This window comes from Drosophila grimshawi, unplaced genomic scaffold (assembly GCF_018153295.1).
Source record: "Drosophila grimshawi isolate 15287-2541.00 unplaced genomic scaffold, ASM1815329v1 contig_44, whole genome shotgun sequence".
Taxonomy (NCBI): Eukaryota; Metazoa; Arthropoda; class Insecta; order Diptera; family Drosophilidae; genus Drosophila; species Drosophila grimshawi.
The window spans coordinates 10,424,583-10,448,466 of NW_025063240.1; the positions used below are offsets into that span (position 1 = coordinate 10,424,583).

Sequence of the window (23,884 nt, forward strand, 5' to 3'; positions counted from 1 at the left end):
TGGGTTTCGTGTGTGTGTGTATAGCCTTAACCGTTTCGCGTGCCCGAACCAACTAAAAGCTGAACAGGAGTGCGCGCCGGTTTTATTTTCAGCCATTAGTGCGCGAGTGTTGCAGAGCTGTTGAGCTCAGTGCCCAGTAAGCCCGCTGATTTAGGCGGCAACAACCCTCGGCGCATTGTCGTCGGTCGCGACGATGGCGGCGCCATGTCACAAATCCCAAAAGATATGCGCGCCGTGATTGCCGCTCGCTCGCTCTTGCCCTGGGGGTTGCTTTGCCCACACAACAGAAAACACACACAACACAGCACAGCACAGCTCACACACACACACACAGGCTCTGCTACTACTACCAGTTAAAATGCAAGCATTTTTTACGCTTTGCTAGCGCGCCATCACGTAAGCCAATCGGAAGGATGAGTTCACCGTATGTCTATCTCTCTGCCCTGCTCTGTTTGCCCGTCGAGGATCAGCAAAGTTCAAAGCGACATGCACTTTGTCTTATCATTTGTTTTTGTAACCACATTTAGCCACATTCAGTGGTCTCCACTTCAATCTTTGAATGGAGCGCTACTCTTTTATTTTCATTTCGCAGTAATCATTACGGGCTTACGCCTGTCGCTAAACGAATTACCGGCACGTGGCCACGCAGCAGCCAACACTTTCGCGGAGCGCAACATGTGAAGATGATATACTCCCACCTTAACGCAAAGCGTCGGCACGTGCCACACAACTGGGAGTTCTGAGCTTGTGGCATGTGGTATTGCTTTCATTTTGCGACTGCTCAAGTGTCTGCATGTGCCGCTTTGGGTGGCTTTGTGCTGTGGGATAGGACACGAAATGCGGTCGGGATTGCAGATTTAAGTGGCTGCCGGCTGCCACTTGCCAATTGCCACGTGCAGGCTTGTTATGATATGTGCCCCAACTGCGGATGAATTGTTGACACTAGTGAGCACTTTATAAATTAATTCTTAAGTGACACAAATTTACATTACCAGCGGTACTTAGGATGTTAAATGCTTAATGTTATGATAATTGTTGATATTAGTAACTCTTTACTTAACTCTTTTCTAAATATTCAATTGTTCAACCAAAATATATGTTATTTGCAAAAATTCCGTATATTATTTATTGACACATTAATACAGATTCTTTACTCCAATATTATAATACATGTTGATGGCTTTTCTCTTAAGACTGCCTTACTGGAATCTGCAGAAAGTCGTCAAAACAATTAGCTTGCTATAAATATATAATACCCGTGTTTGGTTATTTCAATTTTCGTTATTTCTCAGGTAGAGTATTGAATACAATTAGTTTTTTGTAATTTAAATCTAAGCTAGTTCATAATTTTGCGGCAAGTTTAAAGCATTACCAAATTTTCGCCTCTTGCATAATTTGCTTTATTACATTGTGATTGTTGACAAAAAAAAATTCTCACAACTCGACACGTGTCGGCGATGCACGCATTTGTTGTTGTTGGTTACGCCTGACCAGCTCAAGTGGCTGCCGCTGATCGGACGCGTGTGGCTAATTATGGGTTAGCGGAATCATAAGGCGTATCAATTAAACAGTTAATTGAAGTGCGAGCGGAAGCATGCGCCCATATTGATATTAGTAAGTGAAATGTGTAAAATATTATGTGAGTTGCATCTTTGTATATTCTCAACATTTGTCGCACCCAAAATAGTAAATTTTACAGCCTGGAAAAACCAGTATGGCACAACTCAGGCTGCGTGCTGGCTGCTGTATGTATACATATAATTTCATCAAAGTCCTCACGCAGTCCGAGTCAAAGCAAATACTACTACTACGCATGAAATATGTGCCTCAGGCTAATTGCATTCTAACAAGCGAGGCAAATTCAATTTGCCAAGCTGCTTGTGTGCACAAGCTTCGTCCGTCCCTTCCCTTGGACTGTGCCCGTTGTACAACCCCAATTGCATTCGATACAAACACGTAGCTCGAGGCTAGTCAAAGACAGCCCTAAAATAGAGCAGGCTGAATAAATGGTTTCCTTTCTTCAAAAGGGCACAACTTCTTCTTCATAGAGTGGATCCAATTCCAAACCCATGACCACTTCCGGAAACTGGCTCACCGTCAGAGGCACTGGCGATGCTGACGACGATAGCGAGTCCGAGGAGAGTTCTATGACATCCGTATCCGCAGTTACGTGCTCCGCCTTCAAATTCATTTTCTTTGCCCTCGTTTGGGTCCATTTGTGACCACGGCGTCGTCGCACAGACGCGGGGCGTGCAGTTTCATCGGGATCAGTTGAAGTGGATGAGTCTGAGGTGATATGCTTGAAGCGTTTGAATTGCTTGGGGCGCGGCTTCGAATCGGATGTTATGTGCACGAATCGCTTTATAACTTTTTTGAATCTGCTTGTCAGCTCCGACGTGGGTGTCGATGCGTTGCTGTCTTCCGTGAGACTTTGACTGTGGATCACCGTGTTTCTGGATGTGGGCCTGCTGCGACTGCTCTTTATCCTCTTTTCGCGATAGTAGTCATGGAAATTGGTGCGTTTCACTCGCACTCGAAGACCGCGCAACTGTTCAATATCCTGCAATGTGAGCATTTCCAAACGTACCTCGGCCTTGCGCGACAGGCATTCCTCGATCAGACGTGCATCGAGTTCGCTAACTGCAGTATTGGCTTCCTCCTCCTCCGGGCTTGAACTATCTTCTGTTGTCTGTGGCTTGCATATGAACTCTTCGGGTTGCCCGTCACTTGGCTGCCTCAGTGTAACTATACTTTCTGTTGTCGGTTGAGCTGGATCTACTCCTGGATCTGTATCGCTCTCCACTTCAGTTGCAGTAACCGTCTCCTCCGATCCGGCGTCATCGGTGGCTAGAAACTTCCTGCTGAGCTGCAACACTTCTGTCTCCATAGTAAAATCAGACGTTGTCGCCGGCGGGGGCGTTAACTCTTTACTTACACCAGAAAATCCTTCAGATTGTCCCTCGTCGAACTCGTTGGCATCGTGCATCGCTATCATCGATGTTCCCGATTGCAAACTGTCCGCATCACTGTTGCTGCGGCTGCCGGATCGCGACACTTCAGTTTCAATTGCGTTCAGTTCTAATGCGTCCTTCTTCCTCAGCGGCGATACTTGGCAACTTCTTGTCGCTTGTGTTTTCTGCCTTAGACCCTGCAAGCTTCTGAACTTGCTCAGAAGAGAATTACTCTCCATCAGCATATTCTCATCACTTTTAATGCTGATATGCTCATCCTTCTCGAAGCTCCAAATGTCGGCGAATGCCTTGAACCCAGTCGTTTCGTTCGTGTACTTTGCCTGCGACTGCAGCAGCTCACCAACTGAGCGGCTCGGCATGGTTTGTTGTTCGTTCGGCGGAGGCTTTGACTGCATAGTGTCGGTCTGTGGCACCACGTCTGGTGCTTCCTTATCCGCCAATTCTGCTGCAGTAGGAGCTGCGGGCGAGCGGCGGCCACTGCGCATGGTTCGGTCCATATCAGAGATTATGGCGTTGGCCACCACTGCAGCAGCGCGTACCCGAGTGCGTCGCCCGGTGCCAGTGTAATAGGATTCTGAATCATCTGATTCCTGCTCCTCCTCCTCCTCTTCGTCCTCCGATACTACTGAAAGTACATATAACTTATAAATCAAATATTTCTGATATCTATTTACCTAACATACCTTCTGTCCAGAATTTGGTCTTATTCCGCTTGCGTTTTCTTTCCTTCTCTGCTTTCTCTCGTGCTGCCTTCTGTGCTGTCTCTTCATCCTCATCCTCGGCGCTTAGCTCAACCTCCGCCTCAGCTGTATTTGCGGCATTCTCGTAGCCCTCTTCGATGGTGCCATAGTCTAATTGGGGCCGATTTTTGTATTTGGCGTAGTCAATTTTCAAAAACTTTAGTCGATCGTTGGCCTCAGCCATATTGAGAGCCACAAACTTTCGCTTTAGATCTGTACTTTTCAGCAAGGCGCTACATCGTTCGTGCAAAGTGCTCCACTCCAGCGCCCAGGAGTAGCGCTTGTTACGCGGCTGAAAGGCCACTGTCAGCAGATCCTTCAGTATGCTGCGCGGCAGACGCAGCGCTTGAAGCGCCTTGTAGATATCATCATAGTCGGCTACGGGCGCACTGTGATTGGTAATGGCAACAATTTCATCCACATCAATCGTTGAGCTCAACAGCTCATATTTGATATTTTCAAATTTGTCGGCACGCACAGTTGATCTGCTAGTGACTTGTTCGTCATCGTCCTTTCGTTTCTTTTTGATGCGCGAGCAGCGCTTGACTTCAAAGTAGTTGCTGCGCGTTGGATGCAGATAGAACGCAGTCAGCCAGAACTCAGCCTCCATGAAACCATGCTCCGAAAACACCTTCGCCAAATCAGCATAGTTATCTGAAAGTTTATGCTCTAGATTAAGCATAAACTCTGTTGTCAGTCCAGGATGGTAACGCCAAACTTCAATTGTGTTTAGCTTCTGGCCAATGATCTTTAGCAGCAAGGCAATCTTTGCAAACTGCCAGCCTCTAAATTTCTGTAAAATCAAATATAGATTAGGATTAGCTGGCGTGTATAATTGCCGTGTATGATAGGATTGCTAAAAACCTACCCTCTGTGCCAGCAAATTATAAACAAAGTCCAACACTTTCTCATTGTTGGGCACATTCTGAAAGACTGGATCTATTTGCCTATCCAGTTCCTCGTCCACGTCCAACAGCGGCTTCTCATCATCGTCACAGTTCTTATAGTTTCCAATATTGCTGGCACGATTGCCCTTGCAAATCTGTTGCTGATAGTTAAGATTCAGGTTAACGGTGTTTGGGAGGGCGTGGCTATTGCGCTGGCTCTCCAGCTTCTGTAGCTCATTAAGTAAAAAGCGTTCACTATTTTCGCGCTCTTCCACATACCGATGCATAAGCACTTTGAATTTCTCCAAGTTCGCCAAAAAGTCATGCTCATTGAGTGCCATCATTTTTAACAGCTGATTGCCTAGCACATAGCTGGTATAAGCCTCCAGCATAACAGCGAATGAGGTCACAAGGCTTAAATTGAACTTTTTAAATACGATGTGCTCGAAAAAATCATCCTTGCCTAGGCCTAGACGCACACAAACGTCTGCAATCAGTCTAGCTGGAGTGTAGCCCATTTCCTCCGCATTTGGCGCCTCCTCCATGCTCTGCGCGTAGAAGCGTATGTTGTACATCTGTCCGGGATTGCAGAGAATTTATCCAATTAGATATTTCATTTGTTGGTACAGTGAATGACTTACCATATTGTCAATCATATACCCGCGATTATCGTCTGCTACAAAAACTGTGAGCAGATAAAGATGTCCAACTAATGTTACGGACGATTCCTCAGACGGCAAGTTCGGAGTAGATGGACTCTGATTGAGCTTCAGCCAGGCAGCAAGAACACGTAGAGAGAGTTGCTTAACAGCTTCCCAGCTGCCAGCATCAAAGAGTTTTAGTAAACGTAGGATTATAAGATGCAGGCGCTCTTGCAATAGAAATGTTAGATCTGCCAAAATAATATGTATTTGTAAATGTCTCTAAAACATGTACCAAGGCAAACAAACCTTCTGCAGTTGCTGGTGACACAGCGTGCTCTATCACACTATGTTTATGCTGGAGTAAGCTGCCAAAGAGTTGTTGTAAGTAGGGCAGACTCCAGGGCCTGGCTTGAAAGTTCAGGATATATTCCCAGTCGATATCGCATAGTCCCTTGATTTTCTTAAAAGCACCGAAACTCTTTCTTAAATAGTAGAGAAGCATGCGCTGGAGACTCTCTGAGCAGCCAATCCATTCCTGGCTAAACCAAAGCTGCAGTGAATGGTGCGCTAGCAATCGGACGATGTGACCAACTTCTTCTGTGATGCAATCGCGGCTGTGCAGGCGACACACATCCCAGCCATAGATTAGTTGCAAGATGCGATCTTCGGGTATCAGCTGATAAACATCCACATCGCTGCAGCTCACGAAGAACGCCAACATTTTCTGCAGCAACAAAGAATAACATTAGGATTTGTAAAGATTATTTACATGCTGCACTCACTGCGTTAAACTCGTCATATTGTATCTGCGAAGCGCACTCGAGAAATCTTTGTTCATTATATTGCTCGGGCAGTATGATTTCCATGTCGAGCACTTTATGAAATGCTCATTACATATAAAAACAAATTTGTTAAAAAGAATGCAAAAAAATTCTTAGTTTTCAGCCGGTACGAATTTCTGTTAGAGATGTGAGTTTGAGGTTATTTAATGAATACTTATCGATAAAATCTTCTGTCAGATAACTGTCAGCTTTAGTCAGCTAGCAAAATGCGGCAGTTTTCAAAAGCAAATGTGAGTCAACTTAAATCCTTTTACAAATCTTATTTTATACATTTAAATATTATTACTAACAGATTGTTATTACAAATGTGTTCACAATATATAAATTGTGTAAATAATGTGTTACAAGAGATTTCAGTAATTTATAAAATTAAATTTTCATGCTCTCAACACAATGCGATTGGCGTTTTGCTGGCCAGCTGGCATATGCAAAGTGCAAACAAATTATTATTAGCTGCCAACTGCGTCTGCTACTTCATCTTACACAATGGAAGCGTCGAGGGTATTCCTATAGAAATGTGTCCTTTCTGAAGAGTAAATATGTGTGTGTATGTGTGGGGGGATGTTGGTCAACAAGCGGGGCTTCAACGCGTGCAACAGTGCATGACTGCAACTTCAGCTATGTTAAGAGTCATTGTTAAGATTTATAGCTAATAGCTTAAATTTGTATATTTAGGGTTCGTAGAAATTAGGCCAAAGTCAAATAATATTTTCCATGTAAATGGCGAATGATTTACAATTGCCGCAAACAAAAACACATGTAGCTATCCGCTATGTTAGATTACAATGACTGCGAACCGATTTATCAGTGGCAAAATCAATTAGTAACTACGTAAGAGCACCATTTTATATCGATTGAGCGATGTTCGATGTGCCATGTTCGTCGGTGTGGTGCATAACTCATTCATTATACGCACCCGGTGGCAATGGCCATGTCATAAATATTCCCATCATCGTTTATTTGGTGTCCTCACACAGAGTGGCTATCAAATGGCACAAATGAAAACTTGTTGATATCAGACACTTACATACAGACACACACACAAATAGATTGCATGTATCAAAGATTGTGTTCATGTCGTAATTGAAAAAACGTTTTTGAGGGAAATTGAAGTGTTGCAAAAAAAAAAAACAAAAAAGAAATGGAAAACAAAAATGAAAGAAAGCTCTTGTCCATAAATATTCATGAAGCTCTAAAAGGGTTTTTATTTGTGCAGATGTTTAGGTGGGATGTGTGGGATGCTGCTTCTGCTTAGAGTAGCGCAAATTGACCCTAAATGGAAAAATCGTATTCAATGCGTTCAATTGCTATTACCACCTACAGGGAGGTGAGTACAAAATGCAATTGCATGCCACACGACGAGTGCAATTCAGATTCGGATTAGACATATGCTTAATTTTAAAGGTCAGCAAAGGCATGGGCTTTGCTCAGGCTCAAGTGGGGGGCAGCAAAGGAGGAGCAATATAACCCAAAATGGAACATGCACATGAATTTGAATGAGTTTACTCCTATATATGTGAGGATATGTTTGTTGTGCCCAAAGACTTTCGATGCTCCCAGGGGAAGGTAAATAAACACAGCAAGGGCGCGCATGTGTGCCATCAACTTCAGTTCTTAACGCCTTCGTTAAGCAGGACAATGGGCATGGGCAGGATAACTGCGACGGGGACGACGCTATTTTAACTGCCCCCACCAAGTAGGCAATGCTTTTGGGCCACTTCCGTCGTTGCAGCCGCACTTCTGCCAACCAGCAACAATGTTCGCTCTAACAGGCCATTGTATCTATGTATGTGGGTATGTGTGTGTGTGTGTGTGTGTGTTGGCACTTCGTGGATTGCGCTCGTGTTTTCTGTGCGCACCAATCGTGCCTCGATTCGCTTCCGTTTTGATTTATAAACGACTGTCGCGGCCAAGCTGCGTATCATTAACAGTTGATCAACAGGTTTGCGTACACATCCCGAGACCAGAGCTCCTTGTATCAGTGAGAAGAGTGCATCTGCCAGTCCATACAGTCAGACGCATATTGCTGCACTAATTGAATTGCGGCAATACCACAAATTCAGTTATAAAAGTAATTTCACGCGGAAATAGAAACTAAAATACAATATAGTCGCGTGCGAGTTCAAATTTGTTATAGGCGACCACAAAAACGAATTTAGCGATTAGTGTCCTACATTGAAAATACAACCAATTATCTACAGACAGGTGAGTTGATTGCTAAGCACTTTTTTGTTAAATTTGTTTAAATTTTGAGTATTTGATTGAGAGCTTTTTATTGATAATGACAAAAAGAGTGTAAAATTTGTTGAGAATAATATAATTTTGTCATGTGCTACGCTCGGAGGGAGACTTCTCCGAACCCATACGGTAAATATATTCTTCATTAGCAACACAAAACGAGTCGACATAGAAATATCCGTCTGTCCGTCTGAGTGGATCTCCTCCTTTTTACACTCATCCTTTAAATGAGTTAAACCAGCTCAAATCTATCTTGATGAAACTGGACATATATCCGTTCCTTTCCTTTAGTCATTTAAGACTCAATGCCTGACTGGATCGGGTCACTATAGCATATAGCAGTTATAGGAAAAAATTCAGATATCATCAGATTAACTCCAGTCTACAGGAAAACATTAAGCCATTATTGAATTTAACTGAATTTATTTATGTAGACCACATTTCAAGTATCTTAAGCTACCGTTAAGCACTCAGGCTAAATATATTTACCATATCCGCTTAATAATAGACGAGTTTGTTGGCTTAAACAAACGCTGTGAACATTAAAAATTGAATTATTAGGTCGTCAAAAGGAGGCATTAGTGCCTGTTCGTATTACCAATTCGAATTCGTGCCACATGTAGTGGCAAGAGTCGACCCAAATGGGGTAAGGTAAAGAAGCAACAATATGCAAAACCGAAACGGGCTGCTCCAAATTTATTTGCACTTATGTGGATATTTTGTTTATTTACGAATTTTCGTTGATGCGGGCGATGATTTTCATTCAAATGACAGTCGTCGAACGTGGGACGACGAGGCTGGAAACCTATTTAAACAAAAAACTCACAGGCAAATGCCATCCTTTGGCAAATATTTGCAAGTAGTCGCCTTAAAAAGAAATTCACGCCGAGACACGCCTCTTGAAGCAACAATCATCAAAATGTTTAATTTCGATGCGCGAAATACCTTATATTTATATACATACGTATATTGCATACATATATCTAAGGAGCTGTTACAAATCGACTTTTAGTAAGCATCCAACAGCAAGTACCTGGTTCCTGTCACTGGCCATAAATAATGCCTGGACTGGCTGAGCTGCTGAATAATAGAAAGAGTTGACTGCGAACTTGATGCTGTCTGGTCTGTCAACAAAATTTTTCCCTGAATGTCAGGCTCTAACAAAGCAATAAATATTTTCCGTTCATTTCAATTACAAGCTGAGCTGCACGTGTTGCTGGTTGACTTTGGGTGATAGTCCTGGATGTCCTGGTTCCTGGTTGATTAGTTGTCCGTTGCTAGGTCGAGTGTGTGGCCATAAAATTTGATGCGTGCCCTATCATCCCAACTGGGGCTATCTATTATAATTTAAGCACAAAGCCGCTAAAACTTTCATCTGGCGCGTCAATCAATCAACGACAAGCGCACAAATTAAATGCAAAGTAAGACACCATAAAACCCAGCGTCAATCCCAGCGACTCTTCCATTCCGACAATCAGTCAAGAGTCAAGATTAAACTGCAGGGAACGCTGAATGCTAAATTTGCCAGCTCCGATTAACTCAATAATGTAGCCATAAAGCAACAAAGTTAAGCATCATTTAATCAGCACCCGCATCGATAAGATAACGATAACGGCACACGCCCCATAAGCAAGAAAATGCTTTTAATACTACTGGACTTTAGTGGAACCTTTTGACTTTTGGTGAAAAGCATTTTTGTGTCGGCGGCTTACATTGTAATTGTATTAATAGTGTTCCGTTCCTGCAATAAATTGATAGCACAAAGTGTTACTTCAACTACATTCTCGAATAAATAATTTTAGCCATGCACAGGCATAAGAAACACTTCCTTAGCGTTGAGCGCAAACAATCTGAAGCCGCTTAGTGCCACATATTGTCTTTTGTTGATGTTCTTCAAAGCAGTGGGGGCAGTGGTCTCAATTGCAATTCTCTGCCACTTAAGTTCATCTGCAAACATGGCCATAAGCCTTACTGCTATGATGATCCAGTATCGTTTTGAGGCATAATGAGTGCTTATGATACACACACACACACACACACACACATACATACTCACTTATGAACATTATGAGCATTTTCATTTGCTTGCAATTTGGTGAAAAGTTTTGTAATACTATATGACGTATAAGTATTATCAGTAAAATGCCGCTACTCGGGAAAGTTACCGCCTACCGTGAGCTACCTCAAGCTCCTGTTGCAACAACAATACATTAATAGGCCATAAATTGTAACTGTTATGCGTTGTTGGCTTTTAACACAGCGGTTGGCATTTGGCATCAACTGAACTTGGCCACTCAACGCCACCGTTGGGAGTTGAGTGCCGTCTATGACTAGGGGCGTAAAGAGAGAGAAAGAGAGAGAGAGAGAGAGAGAGAGATGGCAGAAGCAGGTGTGGGAGAGAGATAGCTATGCCGCCCAAGCTCTTTCAATTAGAGTCGTTATTTAGCTAAATCGTTACGCTTGTTGCTGTAATTTGAGGCGTAGGCGGAAATGATTGCCAACACCAAAAACAAAAAGCGATTCGAAAACCCCACTGAGTACCCCAGGGAAAACCCTCAGCGGGGCGTAGACTTCTACGGTCAAAGCTTTGACTTAATTGGAGACAAATACTGCCACAATTCAATGTTTAAATATTTTCACCTTTTTTTCTAGGATTATGGCGCAGTCTCTGACCTCCGGTGGTGGAACAAGCAGCATTGGCCTCGTGCTTCTGTTTCTCCTGTGCAGCACGGGCAGTAGCCAAGGCGCAGCCTTGACCAACAATAACAATGACATGGCAGCCACAGGTCTCTCCGACCAGGTGGTGGAACAGCTTAACGACAATGACCTGTTTGGAAACAATAACAATAAACGCGCCTGGCAATCGTTGCAGAGCTCCTGGGGCAAAAGATCTAATGACCCAGCTGCCTTAGAAGTGGATGACTCTATCTATATGACGGGACACTTTGTGCCGCTGGTAATCACCGACGGCACCAACACCATCGACTGGAACACCTTTGAGCGTATGGCGAGCAGCAGCAATCTGGAACAGCACCAGCAACCATCTCAGTTGCAATCGCAGTCCAACGAAGACTCTGATGACAATGCTGACAATACACTCGAGAAGCGGGCCTGGAAGAACATGAATGTCGCTTGGGGCAAGCGGCGTCAGGCCCAAGGGTGGAACAAGTTTAGGGGCGCCTGGGGTAAGCGTGAGCCGACCTGGAACAACCTGAAGGGCATGTGGGGCAAGCGCGATCAATGGCAGAAGCTGCATGCGGGTTGGGGCAAACGCTCGCTGGCAAACTAAATGCGACACAAATATCCCCCACATAGAGACGTTCTAGGCAATTAACCAATGGATTTACACATACTATCATACGATTTAACTAGTAAACTAACTGTGTATAACAATATAAATATGTATAACTAATGCGTGCATTTTAGGTAACTTGTTTTCAATAGAGATTCTCATTGCTCGACAGTGTTCTAGTGGGAATGATGATCTTTGAGGTAAATTCCGAAAATGTATGAAAGCGCTCGCCAGAAAAAACTTTAAGAAAAATTAAAGATATGTAGAAAAAATTAAACTATGCATTTGTACTTGCATTATTATATATGTGTATTTGAGCCAGTATTATAATCAGTGCGCATTGAATATATGCAACATATACTATACTAATAGAAACACAGATCTTAGCACTAGTTTCCAAGTATACAATTTCCGTACAATACACAAACGCATTAAGTATAGAGAAACTTTACTTAGTTAATCGTCGCATATTTTTTAAATACGTATACATATACCTAACTTACTAAATGGCAATTAATATATAAATGCAATTATCAAAATAAATTCAACGAAAAACCCTTCGATTTACTAATTCGGAATTTATACACAGCTGTATAGTTTCTTCTATTAATAATATATTAAATATATTGTGTTTATTGTTTTCTTGACCATCGCTCATTGTTATGAATAATTGATGTTCATTTAGACTGTATTTTAACTTCTGTCGGTTTGGCAATCGTCTGGCAATTAAATCATTACTAATAAGTAGAAAGTAATTATGGAGCATAAATAGGCTGTCCGTTTTCTAATATCAATTCAGTTGAAGTTTGGATCTTAACCATGCGCTATCTACCAAGACTTAGGGATGGAAGGCCAGCACCTTTACCTTGGCCGGTTGCGATTTATCGGCTACTTAATCACATTATTTGGCCACTGGAGGATGGAGCTAGTCGTCGCGGCGTTCTATTAGAGCGCTTCAAAATCTTTATGGGATTTGTCATTTTTAATTTTACTAACGAGGTGGATTTTCACTATTTGGTGCTCAATCGCCATAATATTGATAAAATGCTGACGGGAATGCCAACTGCTCTGGTGCTACTTGAGATAATGTTACGCGGCTTCCAGCTGGCCCTCAATAAAGAAGCCTTCAAACGTTTGCTACAGAAATTCTATGCAGATATCTACGTGACGAAGGAATCGGAGCCACAGCTATTCTCTAGTATACAGAGGCAGATGTTTCTGACTCGTCTAAATGCCTTTGCTTACATAGTGGCTCTGGGCAACTTCTTTGTGGTACCAGTGCAGAATTATCGTTACAACCGGCGAGATATGCTCTATCAGCAGGTGTATTTTTTCGACAACACAAAGATGTATTTCTACATACCTTGCCTCATCATCAATTATTATGTGGGAACCATGATAGTTTCAATGATTTTCGGCGAACTAAATGTCATCGGCGAGCTCTTGACGCATTTAAATGCTCGCTATATAATTCTATGTCGTGACATAGGTGAGCTAGCCAAGAATTCGCTGGAGAAGGAAAGTCCTACAGAATTGGCTGCCACTTTTCGTCGTGAGCTCCGTCAAATAGTGTATCGACATGTTGCACTAAATCAATTCGCCGAGGAAATGGAAAATGAATTTAGTTTTCGTATATTCTTTATGTTTGCGTTTAGTGCCATACTTCTCTGTGCCATGGGCTTTAAGGCTTATACGGTATGTATGAAATGCAATAAATTACATTCATCTCTGCATTCATATTCTTCTTCTACAGAATCCATCGGCAAATATTGTCTATATTGTTTGGGGGACGGCCAAGTTCTGTCAGTTGCTGGCGTTGGGAATGATCGGCTCGATTGTCTACAAAACGGTGCGTTTTCTATGCTTCATTTTTTTATTTAGTTTTTTTTCCTTATTATTTTACTAAATATTTTCAGACGGATGATATAAGTGTCATGTATTACTGTTGTGGATGGGAGCAGATTATTTACCACTCGACGAATACGCGCGAGAATGTGCAACTTATGAAATTTGTCACAATGGCCATCGAGATTAACTCACGACCTTTTTACCTTACCGGCCTGAAGTATTTTAGTGTTACTCTGGCCACCGTTATAAAAGTATTTATTTAAATGTTAAACTATTTTAGAGGTCAATGTAATTTTCGGTATATTTCAGATAATACAAGGGGCATTCTCATATTTTACTTTTCTCACTAAAATGCGTTAGAGGTAACCGAAGCATCATCAATAAACACTGGATAAAGAACTATTACTCATTTATAAATCTAACAATAAGACAATTTTAAATTTTATCAATTACGCGGCAAGCAGTTTCATAGCAGGCAGATTTTTGCAAGTGCACGATTACTTATTAGAGTGTCACACTTAATCTTATCGATATATTGCACGATATCAAAATTTGTTTCCTGATGTGTACACACTGTTTGAGGCCGCCAATTTTGCGGCATTACGTTTATTTCGCTAATACATTTTTGCATAAAGACATGAATTACACGAGTAATCAATGGTAAAATAGTACAATCTAATGACAAATAAATGGTACTGAATACAACTTTATCACTTGCAGCTCACCAAAGTTTCGCAGTCCGGTCCTTCAGCGCAACAGACAAAAAACGCAGGTGGCTCGTGTCAATGTGCCGGAGAGTTTAGAGATTCGACGACGGCGTGGAGAGGCGAGAACTTATTTGAAATGGGGCTTTATAAATATAGTTATATTGGCGTTAGTCTCGTTTGACATATGGCAGACGTGCGTCTCCGCTAAAGATCGTTTTTGGTACCAGGCGGAGTACACATTTGCCGTGTTCATCTTTCTGAGCGTCCTCGCCTGTTTTGGCAAATACCTGTGCTGGCTAATTGTGGACAACGGCCAAATCTGTGTGACAGAGCTGCAACGCTGCCTGCTGGACGAAACTAATGGTAGACAAGACAGAATGATAATTCATAAAGCATACAATGGCTAATTGATTGTTTGTTCTTTTAGAAAACTCATTCAGAACTGTTAGTCCAATGTCGAAGCCACGGATTTATAAGCCAGAAAGTAATATAATTGATAATGTCCCCATTATCAATTGGCATTCCTCATTTGAAGATAGTCGCTGGGGCACACCGCAGTCGCCACGCCGCAGTCTCAGTCCAACGCGCTCGCCGCAACAACCACCGCCACAACATCAGCAGTTCAACAATCAATCCTACAACTGCTCCATGAGCGGAAATAACAGTTCCCTTAATGCCAGCAATGTGAGCAATGATTCAACCTACATGTCACCCTACGCGGAGGTATGTCGTGAAGATTTTCCAACGGATGTGCGCGAGCTGCCAGCACTTGTCAGGCGGATAAGGCGGGAGCGAAGACGCAGCTATGATGAACTAGCCGATGCGGCAATTATGAAGAGCCGGAACTCGACAAACTCATTCTGGAACTACTGCAATAATGCGGCGGCTTATATGCTGAAGCGTACGGTCTATCAATTGGCACCGGCACCTGTGGTCTCCACTGAGAATGCTCCATCCATTGAAGAGTTTGGCATCGTAGAGTTCAAGGATAGCAATTCGGATGTTATCAAGCGCATATCCACGGTCAAGTTGTCACAATACTTAAGCAATCTGAGATATGTAAGAGACTGTAATTCTTGAATTGAGGTTCACTGCTAATGTTCTCTAACTTTAGTGGATATCTACCACCATACTGCAGCGTTTGGTTAAGCAAATTGACCATATGGATGAGGTGTTTCGGCAGCGTGGTCTTAGCGATTGGAAGATCGGTACTGTGAGTCTCGAGCGATTGCGTAAAATGGCGGAAAATCAACAGTTTGTCCAGAGCTGCGCACCCATGCTGCCCCTACTGCTGCCATTTCTTGATACCTTCAACAATCAGGAGTATCTCGTGCAGCGCATAAAGGAGCTTTCCCAGGGCTCTTGCATCGGAGAGTACCGCTGGAACTCGGGCAATGTGCATAACGGAAAGGAGTGGGGTGAACACCTGCCCACAGATGCTGCTGTAAGTTCTACTTACTTATTAGATTTCTTAATTGTTTAACAATCTTAAATTATGTACCTTTTTAGATACTCTTTCATGTGTTTTGCGTTTATTTGGACAGTCAATTGATGCCACTGCCTCAAGGTGGAGGCAGGCCTTTTCACTCACGCTATGTTCTCATACGTCAGGAGAAACGCTCTACCAAGGACCTTGTAAATGCCGTTAATAACAAAGCACACTGCGCTATACTGGTTACCAACAATCAGCTGAAGCCAAAGTTTAATTTCATCAGCGATAAGGAACTGCACAATTGCGCCCATGATCGAAACAATTTGTTTTATGTTATCATACAGTTTCTGATTTATATGCGCACACATCAAGAGGCGGCGCTCGAGGGCGTCAATTTGGGAAAGAGCGGCATCAACATAATGTGCGTTATCGAAGACTGAGGCACTCAATTTGTGGCTGCCCCTTAATACTCGACTTGGTCAGGCCAATGGCCACACAAACTACTTCTTAATTTAAATTAATTTCTATGTATATTGTTATTTTTGGACTTGGCCAGCTATATCATGAGCTATTAAATTATGCATTGTAATTATGAAGTCACTTGCCAAGACAACACATGCAACACATCAAACTGTAAACAAGCTCGCGGTTTTTGCGGTTACAGCAGTCACTGCTCTTCGTAACTAGCCGCAATGCATCATCATCAAAGTGTCATGTGAACTTTTGAGAGCCATTCGTTATTGGCCCCGTGGCTGTTGTCCTTGTGGTCATTGCGGTCTGCGCTTTGCCAACAATTAACTTATGCCTTGAACATCGTCAAAGTCAGTCGGATAATGCCTCCCTCCTCCGCCACTCATCACTGGCTGTGGAACCATCGCACAGGTGCACAACTTTAATTGCTTTTCACGATTTTCGATATTGCGCTGGTCAATGCCCGTTTCCTCCAACCGGAGTGACTTGAACTTCGGCTGCAACATCGGCTCATGTGTACCTTCACAACACGGAGAGAGTGACAAAATTAATGGCTTCCGGCAAGGGGTGTCGAGCTTTGAGCAAAGGCTGGGCAAAACGGTAGCCAGTCGGGCATCATGTGCAAGTTGGAATGTGTTGGACGAAGAAGCTGAAAACACAAATGCTGGCGTCAACATGAACTCTTGACTAACTCTCGTGCTGCATATACTTAAGGCTTGTGGGGTCTGTGCCTGGCATTGGCTTTAGTTCTCAGCTCAGCTCTCGGGCTTGGCAGGACCGCATTACCATTTTTCTTGGCCATGCTCATTTCAGTCGCCACTACTCTGGTTGCTGTTTCTGTCTCAGCTCTGTGTATATTTGACGTTGAATCGCTTGGTTGGTGATTTTAATGTCGTCGTCGTAGGTGGCACCTCGGGTGAGTAATGTGCTTGGGTTGTCAACTTTACACTTTTATCCCTCGCATTATATTTGCCTTACCCCCACATACACACACACACACAAATACTCCGTCTCACACCCTTTTGATGGGAGGGTGATATGTTTTCTTGATACTTTTCTCAAGTTGTAAATTGGCTTAAAAATAATTTGTCAAAGCATTTCAGCGTACGGGCATTGGGGTTATGGGAGGTCTGAAGCGACAGAGGCAACGCCTACATGGAGATGCTGTTGTTTGGACCTTCTGTTAGCTATGTACATGGAGTGGATTTCTTTTAAAGAAACGCATGTGCGCGTCTTCATATCCAATTAGAAAAGTTTTCCTTCGACTGCACCGTAATTGTGTTGATTAGTGCGGCTCGCTGGCTTGCTAAAGTCGGCAGATGGATTTCAGTTCTTGTCAAAGAACCTGAAACCCAGAAACACTTTAAAAGAAATGAGCGGGATTCGATTGGTAATCGTGGTACATTCAATAGGATGCCTTACTTCCGTCCTTTCTTTATTTGTGGCTTACACAAACTTCGATCTAATATTATTCTTAGAGTCACTTAGTGGGTGTTCAACTCCCGCATAGCAGATGCTCCCTGTCCCTGCCCCAGTCCCAGTCCATGTCCTAGCGTTGCTTTAGTCCTGCAAATGTTTGTACACAATAAACTGGCTAGTGGCAAAGCTTTTACTTTTCGGCTTTCCTTTTTGCCGCTTATTTATTTTTATGCCCTGTTACTCAAACTTTGCAGGGATATAAAAACATGGAGTACATGCTTATAAGAAAGTTATGAAATGGTTCTCATATCCCTGCTTGTCCTTGTTAAGACAGCTATGTGTATATGAGTATTGGAGAACAACGAATTTATGTGTAATTTTTGCATTACAATTTAAAAGAGAGTTATAAAAAGTGTGTAAAAATTCTTTAATCACTTGATTTTATATTGTAAACAAAATATAGTTTTATAAACATTGTGTACTAATGAACATTAGTGGTAACAGGGAAACTCAAGGTCGAGCAAGTCCGAATGCAGCTCTGCTCTTTCTTGTTGTAACTTGTTTTCCATCTACTCCTCGTTGGGGCACATTAATGAACAAAATATTTTCCCTATTATGCGCCAATATGGTCGCCCATATTTCGGTTTATTTAATTTTGCGCAAATAAAACGGAAGTGGCATTTTTATTTTTACCATCGTCTGGTTGCTCGCTTCCCTCCCCATTTTTCCCTGTACCAATTTTTGTGCTCGATCCTGTCTCATATTTGAGCGCTTCATAAAATTCTGATGCGAAGCCAAACAAACTTGCGACCATGATGATAATGTCGATGCTTAAATGTTGAACAAATATTTGGAGCACTTTTTTTAAACAAGCAATTTGTATAGTGCAGACGAAGAGCTTTAAAGAGTCGACGACGTCCACACCCCAGCCCCTTCCCCAACCACACCAAAGGCAGTTGTGAGTTTTCCCATGAACTGATGCTGCTCATAGAAAAATTGGAATAGAAAATGGTTGTCATTTCCTTTAGCAGCAGAGTTTCATTTTCAACGCTCGCCCTCAGCGCGAAATTCGACTCTTGTTACTTGTCGAGTCCGTTAATGGCCGAAATGAGTTTTTATGGCAACTATTTGGCAGCGTTTTAAACCATGCAGTTTATCCATTGGCCAGAGGACCGAGCATGAGTGTCTTGCACTCGATGCTAATGCAAGTCCACAAAGTGCTCAGAAGCTCGTAGCTATTGAAATAATAATTAGACGCCGCCGAATGTGAATTGCTGCAGTATTAGGCACACATCCACCTACAGATGCGTATAGGTGTCGTCTCCAAATTAGATGCTTGTGTGAGTAACGATTGCTGCAGTGCAACCGTCGTTGCTACCACTTCTGGCCACTGTGGCATTCAATGCCGTTTGCTGATAGCTTACGCAACTAAGCTGTTCCACTCGATGGAGTGCGGAATCGTGTGGTTTGGTTGGTTTTTGGGGCCCAGCAGCATTTGCATTTAATCGGATTTGCTGTCCAGATTACAGGTAGTAGAAGGACACAGAGCTCTAATTTAAGTACCAAATATGAAGTACACAAAAAGGAAATCACTTGTTGTGTAATTGTATGCGTGTGTTCTGACCACAACCACTGCCATGACAAATTAACGTTGCTTCCAATTCCAGTCTTGGGCCATATTGATCCTCTGGTTGCTGCTCTTGTGGCATCTGCTGGTCATTTAATACTCTTAAGATTGAAATAAAATCTTTATTACTAGTAGCTTCCTGACATTGGAACGAAGAATATTTTTATTTTTAGCTTAAGTCAAAACTTTAAGAATTAATTGTAATTACAGAACTTGAATAAACTAAAACTTGACTCAATATTCATTTAATAACGTTAATATGGGGCTTTCATTAAGTTACACAATATCTACTATTTATAATATTCCCCTTGTTCAGAAAATGGAAGAATGAAACTTATTTTTAGTGTCCTATTAGTCTTTAACAACTCTTGCTAATTTTTATAAATTTATAGCCATGCACTTCGCTGACCAAATGTTGAATTATAGACGTTTTGAAAGCTGATTTCTGTTAGCGTTAGAAGAGCATTTCAAGCTATACGCTTCATATCTATATGCCCTGTGTACTTTTCACAATTGTGCGTGTCGGTAACAAACCGGAAACATGGTAAGCATTTCCGCTTTATATCAAATATAAAAAATGACTGCTTTTAGACATGTTTGACAAAAGTTGTACATCAGATCCACAAACACAGATGGTGATGGAGAGCGAAAGAGAGGAAGGTATAATTGCATAAATCAAACTCAAACATGTAGCATGAAAAATCGCATTAATTTATCTGCTCAGTGCGCATGCAGCCACTGCCTATACACACATACACACATCACCCACATCCACCCAGGGTACATCAGCAACCCCATGCCCATCCAGACTTATTCCATCAGGCTCGCAAAGGCGCTGTGTAACATATCCGCTTATGTCAATTTTTTTACTACTACATACTACATAAGCGGGGATGTGGCAGGAGACGACAGTAGGCGGTCGACGACATCATCAAGGACTAGCTCCACGTTCCGATCGTTCTCATTCAGCCAGTTGTCACTGTCAGTTTTGGATTCCAGTGTTTGTCACTTTGCTCTGCTCTGTCCTCGCTGTCTGCCGCTTGGTTTGTTTGTTTAAATGCAACATTTACTTTATGGATTGTTGTTATATTTTTCTTCAACTTTCGACCCGAAAACAGAGCGTATAAATTTCACGACAATTTCTATAGGGCGAGCTCAGCTGGGTGAGCCCTTGACTGATGTGACCCTTCAGAACTTTGCTCCTTTTTAATAACTTGTTTACACACAGCCACCCATACACATATACACGTTAATACACACTCTCACACATACGGTGACATACACTAATGCGCTAATAACCTGGTTCTTGTGTGCGCTTTGAATGTCCTCTTCATGGTACATAGTTTTAAATTCTTTATAATTGGATTGCTCCATCTAAAGGAGGCCCTGCCATGCCCACCTCTAACCCCCAAGGGGCCAGCAGAGTTTTTATGACCACTCCGGACACAGACGTAGTCAATGTGAAACCCAAAAGTCCCGCCTCTCCCCCTTAGCGCCTGCGCTACCCGTGGCATGTCAAATAGGATTTTACAGTTGACGCGTACAAACCAAAGCTGCTCAAAAGCACCAACTCCTTCTCCGCTGTCACCCCCTTAACACCACCAGGACCTATTTGTTGGCCTTTTTATTTTATTTTTTTATTTTTTGGTTGGCCGGCCAGACGTGCTCCTCTAGTATAGGCCGGGGCATCCGGCATCCCACACATGTGTGGGTCTTGAAGTGATGATATGTTTCATTTCACACGGCAACCTTCGGCAATCCTTTCGACCGCATACAGACATGCCCATACCGAAAATGGATACGCCTCCTGCCCCAACTCGCCGAGATTTATGTTTTCTTGTAAACAAAATAACGGACATGCCTGAGGCAATGACGGCTCGGGAAAGAATATGTGTAAAGGTGCATGGAGCGTGAGCTGACATCGGGATTAGGCGTGTGTTGGGCTGCGTATTCGATTTTCTTTCAATTCCTGTTGATATGATCTCGCGTTTGGGTGAGTTCTCTTTGTGAGTGTATGTGAAGCATAGGAATTAATTATTCAAGGGCTTATAGAAGCTGAATATTTTATCCCTTACACAATCTGTTTGCTGCTTGGCTTTAAAGAGAAAATATTAAGGCGTATATGCTTTAAGCAAATCACTGTCGTAGCTTGATTTGAAGAAACATGCCTTAATATATCTTGCTAGTAAAAGAAACCATAAACGTTTATATAGTAATTAAATAATCATAATAAATTTAATGCATGGACTTATTTCTTTGTTGGTGATGACATTGGATGCCCACATTTAAAGTAAAAAATATTGAGCAACTTTCAGTTTGGACTCTATCTAATCTTATTATAAATTGGCTTAAAATTATGTCTAGACAGCGCCTGTAAAATGTTCTATCCTCACAATATGAGCACATTTGTTATGCCGCATACGTGCCCATGTCCAGTGAGAATCGGAGGAAACAGCCGGAGGCTCACGCTGCCAGTGTTATCCTGCCACATGCAAATATTCTAATTTGCATATGTTTAGCAAAACACTCAAAGTTGGTACATAAAATTTAGGTGAGGCATGGGCGGAGGCATTAAAAAAGCTCGCAGCGCCAAGACTAACAGATTATGTTGAGGGGACGATACTCATACGCACCGCGTGCGCCACAGGTGGAAGGTAACTTGAAAGAAAACCAAAAAAAAATCCGAAATTGCCCAACGAACAGAATGTCAAGCGGAAATTGCGCACAGGCGAGAAAAAGAAACTGCCACAGTGAACGACAGACGGAGAGAGAGAGAGAGAGAGAGAGAGCCCATTTAACATTCAAAAACGCTTTTGGTTTCAGTTTCAAGTTTCCTATTCAGCTGGCTAATTGAGCACATCGGTAAATGGCTCTGTCAGCCGCCCACTTCCTGCACAACCGTAATTATAAATCAATCGTTTGCGGTATTTGCTTTGAATTTTATGAATCTGTTTGCCAGCACTCCAAATCCAACTACATCAGCGTCAGCGCCAGCGACAACTTCGAGTTGCGTGACATTTGGCAAATCCTTTGGGACAATTTTTTTTTGCAGCCACAGTTGGCACCGACAGAGCCACAGACTGGGCCAGACAGCACGCCCACAGTGCCTCCCCACTGAATTTGAATCGTGCCATTTCTACACATTCGAGCGGCTGTTTGTCAGCTTGTCTGTCTGTTCTGTCTCCCGTTTGCTTTCAATCTGTGTTGCCTGCTGCGCTTTTCGTTTTCAATTTCTTTGAAAATTTATTTCATGCGGAAAAGCAAATTTCATAACTTCCCACCCCACCAAGCCCTCATCACAGTGGAGCCCTGGTTTCAATTCTTCTTCTTGAAAATACACATAAATATATATATATATATATACAAATATATATTTAATATAGAAATATATATAGATATATTTTATGTGCTTATACTCGCATTTGATGCGTTGCCTCGAGCTGGTTTACTTTCGAGGAAAGTTCTTGTAAATATTTTTCTATGTATTTCTGGTGTCCCGCCCGGCGGCGGCCACCGACTGACTGCCACATGCCTCCTGCCCCAGCCTGTGGCTGATCCTGATCCGATTTATGTTATATATATGTGCACACACGAGCCCATATTGATTTGTGCCCCAGAGCCCGAGGGCTCAAGTATGTGGCGGCATTGTTTGCGCCCGTGGCGGCTGTGAGAAATGGCCCCGTAAACGTTTAATAAAATATGATTTCAATTGATTCGCAAGTCGCATTTGAATCGAAATGTGTGATATACTCGCATTATTTGCTGCCATTGCCCATCCTTTCGGACCTAACCAGAGGGCAATCAATAAAGCAAAGTGCTGCAACAGAACGCTGCCTCAGCGATCTCTAAGGGTTACGTGCCCATTCAAGGCTCATTGCTGTTTGTCCCTCTATCTGTTTCTCAATCCACTAACCTAGTCCCTGTCTAGGGCCGCAGTTATCCGCTTAGATCACTCAACTAAAAAACTCAATTTGCATATTAATATTATTTGGGTTATTGGATGTTGCTGCTGTGTTGAGGCCACTCTTCACTTCACAACACTTCGTCCTTCGTCCGTCGTCCTTCGTCCTTTGCTTTCGACCTTTTATCTAACAGAAACAACAACGAACAACTGGCTAAGCAACAGTAGTTGAATTGAATTTGCTCTGCTTCAACGCCTTTTCGGTCTTTAATATGCAATGTGGGCTGTGTGTGTGTGACATACGCACCCAAAAGAGTCCAAACTTGTGCGCTGCCATTCCCAGGAGCATTATTTTGGGAAAATGTTGTCCAATATTAAGTGCCACATCTAAAAGCCCCACAATACTCGTAATCCAAATGATTTTCATATGCGTATTTTGAACTTTTCATACCTGACATAATCATAAAATTGATGGCACGATAAGGTTTGTTTTAGAATTGTCTGGCTTAGATTGTATTTAAGTGTCACGTTTGCAGCACTTTTGATAGAGATTAACACAAGCTATATACCATAATATATTGATATAAGATACGAGTCGTGATTTATGAAATTGCCACTGCAGCTGGCATTGCGCATCAATGAAAATGGTATCTACTCAGTGTTTGCTATTAAACCGAATGAAATTTGTTGCAGCGCTGACAGCTGCAATCCAGAAGGACGTTTTCAGCGTCGACATCGAAACGTATCTATATCCACATATACCCCTAACCTTATACATAGCCATAACTGCCAAGCCCCATGATGGAGTGCCAGCAATGCGAGGCGACACCAGGGATTCTTGCATACTTATGACTGCGAGAAGTA

The 23,884-nt window shown here is 42.5% G+C and overlaps 4 protein-coding genes across 6 annotated transcripts; 3 read left to right on the forward strand and 1 right to left on the reverse strand.

The window, feature by feature from the left end:
• Positions 1–1,097: 1,097 nt before the first annotated feature.
• Positions 1,098–6,136, reverse strand: LOC6557790. 3 transcript variants are annotated; one of them, XM_032741096.2, is made up of 7 exons: positions 6,026–6,136; positions 5,550–5,967; positions 5,241–5,491; positions 4,581–5,174; positions 3,656–4,505; positions 2,936–3,597; positions 2,785–2,877 (listed from the first exon to the last, which is right to left on the reverse strand). In XM_032741096.2, exons 1-7 carry the CDS (start codon positions 6,107–6,109, stop codon positions 2,848–2,850), a joined length of 2,889 nt encoding a protein of 962 aa, XP_032596987.1. In that variant the 5' UTR covers positions 6,110–6,136; the 3' UTR covers positions 2,785–2,847. The 3 variants fall into 3 exon arrangements, with proteins under 3 accessions (XP_032596982.1, XP_001984645.1, XP_032596987.1); XM_032741091.1 differs by having other exon boundaries at positions 1,098–3,594; XM_001984609.2 differs by having other exon boundaries at positions 1,098–3,597.
• A 1,869-nt stretch (positions 6,137–8,005) lies between these two features.
• On the forward strand, positions 8,006–12,203 carry LOC6558433 (allatostatins MIP). The gene is made up of 2 exons (XM_001984608.2): positions 8,006–8,290; positions 10,976–12,203. Exon 2 carries the CDS (start codon positions 10,980–10,982, stop codon positions 11,610–11,612), a length of 633 nt encoding a protein of 210 aa, XP_001984644.1. The 5' UTR covers positions 8,006–8,290; positions 10,976–10,979; the 3' UTR covers positions 11,613–12,203.
• Positions 12,204–12,434: 231 nt separating this feature from the next.
• LOC116806516 (odorant receptor 74a) lies at positions 12,435–13,836 on the forward strand. The gene is made up of 4 exons (XM_032743287.2): positions 12,435–13,310; positions 13,369–13,464; positions 13,532–13,714; positions 13,773–13,836. The coding sequence occupies exons 1-4, from the start codon at positions 12,435–12,437 to the stop codon at positions 13,821–13,823; spliced, it is 1,206 nt and encodes a 401-aa protein (XP_032599178.2). The 3' UTR covers positions 13,824–13,836.
• A 187-nt stretch (positions 13,837–14,023) lies between these two features.
• Positions 14,024–16,198, forward strand: LOC6558566 (transmembrane protein 209). Its single transcript, XM_032735716.1, has 5 exons — positions 14,024–14,123; positions 14,184–14,533; positions 14,598–15,229; positions 15,285–15,614; positions 15,680–16,198. Exons 1-5 carry the CDS (start codon positions 14,026–14,028, stop codon positions 16,040–16,042), a joined length of 1,773 nt encoding a protein of 590 aa, XP_032591607.1. The 5' UTR covers positions 14,024–14,025; the 3' UTR covers positions 16,043–16,198.
• The last annotated feature ends 7,686 nt before the right edge of the window (positions 16,199–23,884 follow it).

What these genes read in the sequence shown, in the direction of transcription:
- LOC6557790 (XM_001984609.2), bottom strand. Translation starts at nt 6,109, where the DNA reads ATGGAAATCATACTGCCCGAGCAATATAATGAACAAAGATTTCTCGAG. An exon ending in ATAATTTGCTGGCACAGAGG is followed by an intron (nt 4,506 to 4,580) that starts GTAGGTTTTTAG and finishes TTGATTTTACAG; the next exon opens with AAATTTAGAGGCTGGCAGTT. An exon ending in GACCAAATTCTGGACAGAAG is followed by an intron (nt 3,598 to 3,655) that starts GTATGTTAGGTA and finishes ATGTACTTTCAG; the next exon opens with TAGTATCGGAGGACGAAGAG.
- LOC6558433 (XM_001984608.2), top strand. Translation starts at nt 10,980, where the DNA reads ATGGCGCAGTCTCTGACCTCCGGTGGTGGAACAAGCAGCATTGGCCTC.
- LOC116806516 (XM_032743287.2), top strand. Translation starts at nt 12,435, where the DNA reads ATGCGCTATCTACCAAGACTTAGGGATGGAAGGCCAGCACCTTTACCT. An exon ending in GCTCGATTGTCTACAAAACG is followed by an intron (nt 13,465 to 13,531) that starts GTGCGTTTTCTA and finishes AAATATTTTCAG; the next exon opens with ACGGATGATATAAGTGTCAT. An exon ending in CTCTGGCCACCGTTATAAAA is followed by an intron (nt 13,715 to 13,772) that starts GTATTTATTTAA and finishes GGTATATTTCAG; the next exon opens with ATAATACAAGGGGCATTCTC.
- LOC6558566 (XM_032735716.1), top strand. Translation starts at nt 14,026, where the DNA reads ATGTGTACACACTGTTTGAGGCCGCCAATTTTGCGGCATTACGTTTAT. An exon ending in CCTGCTGGACGAAACTAATG is followed by an intron (nt 14,534 to 14,597) that starts GTAGACAAGACA and finishes TTGTTCTTTTAG; the next exon opens with AAAACTCATTCAGAACTGTT. An exon ending in ACCTGCCCACAGATGCTGCT is followed by an intron (nt 15,615 to 15,679) that starts GTAAGTTCTACT and finishes GTACCTTTTTAG; the next exon opens with ATACTCTTTCATGTGTTTTG.